The sequence below is a fragment of the Rhamphochromis sp. 'chilingali' genome (assembly GCF_963969265.1).
Source record: "Rhamphochromis sp. 'chilingali' genome assembly, chromosome: 22".
NCBI lineage: Eukaryota > Metazoa > Chordata > Actinopteri > Cichliformes > Cichlidae > Rhamphochromis > Rhamphochromis sp. 'chilingali'.
Window position 1 is genome coordinate 7,810,335 of NC_137950.1, and position 6,334 is coordinate 7,816,668.

Consider the following 6,334-nt stretch of genomic DNA (forward strand, 5'->3'; position numbering starts at 1 on the left):
ACAGGTTTGCCATTAGAGTTGAGCATGTTAGCAAATTTGGACTAAATGCAAAGTACAGCTGACTTTGATGGGAATGATATTCATTGTCAACCATATAGTTGTGCAAAAGGGAAGTGTCGGAGGGTAACTGGACTCATTAAGATGCATCATCTAGGAATTATACATCTCTGTGAATTGTATCAGTATCTGAAAGTGACGACCTTAACAATTAGGAAAAAATCTATTAAAGACCTGACACAATATCAGAGAGATGCATCAGTCGTTTACTGAGCATTCAGCACAATGGTCTCTGTCAAATGGTGGCTGTCAAGAAGACATTCTGAAGGAAGGGAAACTGGGAGAAAAGGCTGAGGTATCCCACATTACACAAGATCTGGACTAACAGGACTAAACCAATGTCGGCAGGAAGTCAGCAACGATGTACAATAGTGAGTGTCTACAGCCATCTGTAAGACACGGTGGAGGCTCTGTCATGGTTTGGAGCTGTTGTTGGAGAACTTGTCAAAATTGATGCAATTTATCAATCTAGGAAAGTACTTTCAGATTTTGACCCACCATTCAATACCAACTGGGAAGGATGTGAATCGCAATGGCTGCATTTTTCAGCATGACAGTGTAAACACACGGTCAGTGCAGGAACAGCGAATCTGGATAGAAAAGCACACTATCGAACACTGTCAGTCATGGATTGGCCTCCCCGCCTGGACCTCAGCACTATTGAAGCAGTGCGGCATCTCGACAAAGAACACAACGAAAGGCAGTCGACCTCCAAAGAAGAGAAAGGGGACGTCTGGAGAACTATTCCTGAAGACCCATAAGACTACTTTGGGGGATTTCCTTACCTGGATGATTTTGCATACATCAAGATGTTCCTGAAGACTGCCTGAACAAACAACAGGAAAGCTTTCCTAAGATAGTTCAGGCTGTGCTAAAGGATAAGGTGGTCATTTGTCTTACTAGCAAACGTACAATTTATTATTGGAAAAACAAACAAGACCTGATTAAGTTCATCTGCTGTGTGGATAAAACAGTGCAGAGGTTTAACCTACCTGGCTCAAGCTTGTCTTAGATGTTTATATACTGCAGATACTCTGTCGATCATTCAAACCTGTAACCAGTGTTTGTTTCCTATACTGCCTCTGGTTGTCAGCTTATTATACCGACGGTCATGTCAGTCTACTCAAGAAGTTTCACCTCTACCCTCCTGCAGTCGTCCGATCTCGTCTCCTTTCTCCTTCCTTTTCTCATTTTTCCCTCCGCTCCTTGTTTGTATTGTCATTTCTCGCTCCGTTGTGAACCAGAGGTGGTGCAGGGCCAGGAGGAAATGACACGTGTCTGACAGGAAACCGCCCAGGGACCAGACAGGGCAGCTCTCTTTAACTTCGCTCTGCTGCCTGTCCAACACTGCAGTGACACACAGACATGCACAAAGACAGGCAGCCGGTTTTTCTCTCTCTGGTGACCTGGAGCCCAAATTCACATTCTTGTGAATACATACTTAAATTATTTGTTTGGGTTTTTGTCTTTTTTTAAAGCGTCATTGCTGCAGGCAGGACTGGTGAACCACGCATGTATCCCCCACACAGACACACACATAATAATTTCTTGACTTGGTGTGGGCATGACAGCATAGCAGCCGCTGACCGACGTTTGAATGTGGTGTTTTTGGGAGGGTTATTTTGGGTGAGTGTATGGGAGTAGTACAGCTGTATTAAAGGAATAAAGAGAGCAATCATGATCAGCACGAGGCCGCGCTGTGTGCCGAGATGATGCGTTGACACAGAAATGGTTTAAAGATGTAATTACACTGAACATCTTTCTCCCGGACAGTAACACTCTTCTTTAGTGACTGGACTGCTGCCACACAGATGGAAGTAACATAAAAATGACAATCCAATTACTCAAACCATTTTCACGCTTGGCCAAATGGCGACAACTGACTTTCTTTTTTTTTTTTTTGTTCGTATTAAAACAAATGGTTTCTATTTACTGTTCCAGCACTCGTTTGATTTTTCTGCTTCTCAGCTGTAATTCCTGTGTCCCACACACAGAATTCCAGTTTTCCATGATGCTAAAACAAAATGTGTGTATGCATTAGGAATTAGCATACAGGAGGGGCTAGCTTCACTGAAATCACTGCCTTTGAGCAGATGCACTATACTTCAACTCAGTTCACTTTTATTAATTTACAAGCATAACAGCATGTCTTCTGTTTGATGTCAGTGAGAGCAGCATACTAATATGGTCATATCAGGCACATGTCAGCATAGAAGCCACACCCCAGAGTAGAAGCCACACCCACCTGCTGTTCAAACCTTTTGTCTTTGAGGGACAGCCAATCAAAAGAAGCCTGATTTAAAGCGAAGACCATAGGAGTTAAAGTGGCTTGTTTGAGACAGAGGATGGTCTACCAAGTACTAGCTGGAGATGAGATGTTAACTATTTAGATGTTAACTACTGTCAGTCATGGATTGGCCTCCCCGCCTGGACCTCAGCACTATTGAAGCAGTGCGGCATCTCGACAAAGAACACAACGAAAGGCAGTCGACCTCCAAAGAAGAGAAAGGGGACGTCTGGAGAACTATTCCTGAAGACCCATAAGACTACTTTGGGGGATTTCCTTACCTGGATGATTTTGCATACATCAAGATGTTCCTGAAGACTGCCTGAACAAACAACAGGAAAGCTTTCCTAAGATAGTTCAGGCTGTGCTAAAGGATAAGGTGGTCATTTGTCTTACTAGCAAACGTACAATTTATTATTGGAAAAACAAACAAGACCTGATTAAGTTCATCTGCTGTGTGGATAAAACAGTGCAGAGGTTTAACCTACCTGGCTCAAGCTTGTCTTAGATGTTTATATACTGCAGATACTCTGTCGATCATTCAAACCTGTAACCAGTGTTTGTTTCCTATACTGCCTCTGGTTGTCAGCTTATTATACCGACGGTCATGTCAGTCTACTCAAGAAGTTTCACCTCTACCCTCCTGCAGTCGTCCGATCTCGTCTCCTTTCTCCTTCCTTTTCTCATTTTTCCCTCCGCTCCTTGTTTGTATTGTCATTTCTCGCTCCGTTGTGAACCAGAGGTGGTGCAGGGCCAGGAGGAAATGACACGTGTCTGACAGGAAACCGCCCAGGGACCAGACAGGGCAGCTCTCTTTAACTTCGCTCTGCTGCCTGTCCAACACTGCAGTGACACACAGACATGCACAAAGACAGGCAGCCGGTTTTTCTCTCTCTGGTGACCTGGAGCCCAAATTCACATTCTTGTGAATACATACTTAAATTATTTGTTTGGGTTTTTGTCTTTTTTTAAAGCGTCATTGCTGCAGGCAGGACTGGTGAACCACGCATGTATCCCCCACACAGACACACACATAATAATTTCTTGACTTGGTGTGGGCATGACAGCATAGCAGCCACTGACCCACGTTTGAATGTGGTGTTTTTGGGAGGGTTATTTTGGGTGAGTGTATGGGAGTAGTACAGCTGTATTAAAGGAATAAAGAGAGCAATCATGATCAGCACGAGGCCGCGCTGTGTGCCGAGATGATGCGTTGACACAGAAATGGTTTAAAGATGTAATTACACTGAACATCTTTCTCCCGGACAGTAACACTCTTCTTTAGTGACTGGACTGCTGCCACACAGATGGAAGTAACATAAAAATGACAATCCAATTACTCAAACCATTTTCACGCTTGGCCAAATGGCGACAACTGACTTTCTTTTTTTTTTTTTGTTCGTATTAAAACAAATGGTTTCTATTTACTGTTCCAGCACTCGTTTGATTTTTCTGCTTCTCAGCTGTAATTCCTGTGTCCCACACACAGAATTCCAGTTTTCCATGATGCTAAAACAAAATGTGTGTATGCATTAGGAATTAGCATACAGGAGGGGCTAGCTTCACTGAAATCACTGCCTTTGAGCAGATGCACTATACTTCAACTCAGTTCACTTTTATTAATTTACAAGCATAACAGCATGTCTTCTGTTTGATGTCAGTGAGAGCAGCATACTAATATGGTCATATCAGGCACATGTCAGCATAGAAGCCACACCCCAGAGTAGAAGCCACACCCACCTGCTGTTCAAACCTTTTGTCTTTGAGGGACAGCCAATCAAAAGAAGCCTGATTTAAAGCGAAGACCATAGGAGTTAAAGTGGCTTGTTTGAGACAGAGGATGGTCTACCAAGTACTAGCTGGAGATGAGATGTTAACTATTTTAACTGGAGCTTGGATTGAGTTTAATTAACCTCTCTTAATCCCGATTTGTTAATTAGAGATTCAGCACGTACGCTTCTATATGCAAACATTATCCTAATCTTGAAGCATAAATGTTATCATAATGGCGAACTGATTTATGGTCAAAGAAATGTTTACTGCACCTTGTTGATCAGTTCTGTCCTTGTAATCTGATGCCACATACTTTTTGCTTGGCTCTTTCAGGTCTTGATGCTCGCTGATGGGGACACGGAGAGTTTCCTGTGCCAGCGCCTGCCCGTCCTCTCCTCCATGTCGCAGCTGCGCGGTGTAGCCACAGCCTACGTCTGTCAGGACTTCACGTGCTCTCTGCCCGTCACCGACCCACAGGAGCTCCGCCGGTTACTCCTGGACGGAACTACAAACACGCAGATAGAATGACAGCTGAATAAACTGACCGAGCATGTTATCCTCAAAAACTGCTCTTCTAAGACCTGCAGCTCAAGCCTAGTTCTTTTTTTGTTGGATGTGGCTAGTGAGTCCGGCTTTGCCATCACTGGATGGCGGTGCTTTAGCAGCTGATGTTGGTAGGGGTAGGGCTAAGGAATCTTGAGGGTGTCGTCCTGCTAGCCATTCCACATCTGTTACTCCAGCCTGTTCTTTATCAGCAATACCAGGTATTACCTCAAATATCAGCTCCAGGTTTTAATTCAAATCAATGTGTAGAAATGCTCAGATGAGCTAAGCAACAGTGGCAATCTGAAAAACCTGTAGCAACTTTGCAAAAAGTTGTAGCTTTACCGTTACCCCAGAAGATCCCTAATAGAGGATAAACTGAGAGCCCTTTAAATGAACTGGGCCGATAACATTTTGCAGAGGGACCTCTCCGGCATGCGTTCCAGCTCCTGTGTTCACGACACACGGATTTGACAGAGGAGACCTGCCTGGCGGCGGTTGATTTGTGTGTAACCGTGTACATACATTTTAAAAACCATTGCATATGATGCTTTTATCTGTGAGGAGCGAGTCTACTGAAACTGTTGCACAAAAGATCCGCCTTGTGAATGTTGTCTTTACCTTTAGACATCATAAAAAAACAGAGCATGTATATTCACAACCCCCGAATAATAAATCTATTTCTCCTACAAGCAGTGGGTGTTTGATTTTTGGATTGATGCTTCTGTTTTGTTTGAATGTGCTGCGTTATGTAATGCAGCTATAAAGGTGCCCAGAATAAGTGTCATTTTTGTGGTGTTCGTTTTTGTCTGTGACGTCCAAGATGGGGAAATTCCATGAAGGAGTGAGTGAGTCTGTCCCAGCAGCATTTTTCTTCTCTGTACTATAAATACTCGTACAGAGAGAAGCCGTCAGTTGTGTATTCTCTTGCTGTCTGTTTCCCGCTGTAGGCTGGGCCAATGTAATGTAAACATTGTGTGAAACACTTGGGAGTGTGTGTATTACTGCGTGTGTTTTAGGGAGACACAGATGGACCGCCGATGTCGAGGCAGGCAAGTCTCTGAGGGTCGTCCTCTGGGCTGCGGAAGCAAAGCGAGAAGAAAAAGACGAGAGGAGAAATGCAAAGTTTCCGCAATGGTGGCGGCAGATTCGTGTCCTTCACCTCGCATCCACCGCTGTCCTTTAACAACACGCAGACCATCTGCACTTGTTTACTTTTGTCTCTGTACTTTTGTCAGCCAAGTCTCCGCCCTCCCCTCCTTTTTTTCGTGTTACCTTAAGATTGAGGAGGGATCATATTGGCAGACGGCTGCTTCTGTGGAAGAAGAAGTAGCCAAGAGGAAAACAAGGCTGTGGGGAGGAAGAACATGAGGCAGAGGGAGAGAGATTTGAATGAAATGTCCCAGCATCACTTTTCTTAACTTATCAGATTGTGAGCGGTTGTTCTTTCTGTCTGTTGAAACATTTGGATGCTCCTTTTCTTGTATTTCCACACCGCTCTCTCTCGCTTGCTTCCTTCTCCTCCCTTTCCTCTCATCTTCTCCCAGGATTGGACCCCTCTGTCTTGGTGGCATATACACACTGGCCATTCCACTGCTGTGCCATTGGCATTGAAAGCATGTTGGAGCCTCTGTCTCATTTATTGAATCCTAGTCTACAAGCACACACAGTCCC

General features: G+C 44.2%; 1 protein-coding gene across 1 annotated transcript in view; it reads left to right on the forward strand.

Moving 5' to 3' along the window:
* Positions 1-5,347, forward strand: part of spata20 (spermatogenesis associated 20) — a 57,283-nt gene extending 51,936 nt beyond the window's left edge. Inside the window, exon 16 of the mRNA XM_080873896.1 lies at positions 4,451-5,347. Coding sequence (XP_080730022.1) covers positions 4,451-4,645 — 195 coding nt within the window. The 3' untranslated portion in view covers positions 4,646-5,347. The remainder of the gene's footprint in view (positions 1-4,450) is intronic.
* The last annotated feature ends 987 nt before the right edge of the window (positions 5,348-6,334 follow it).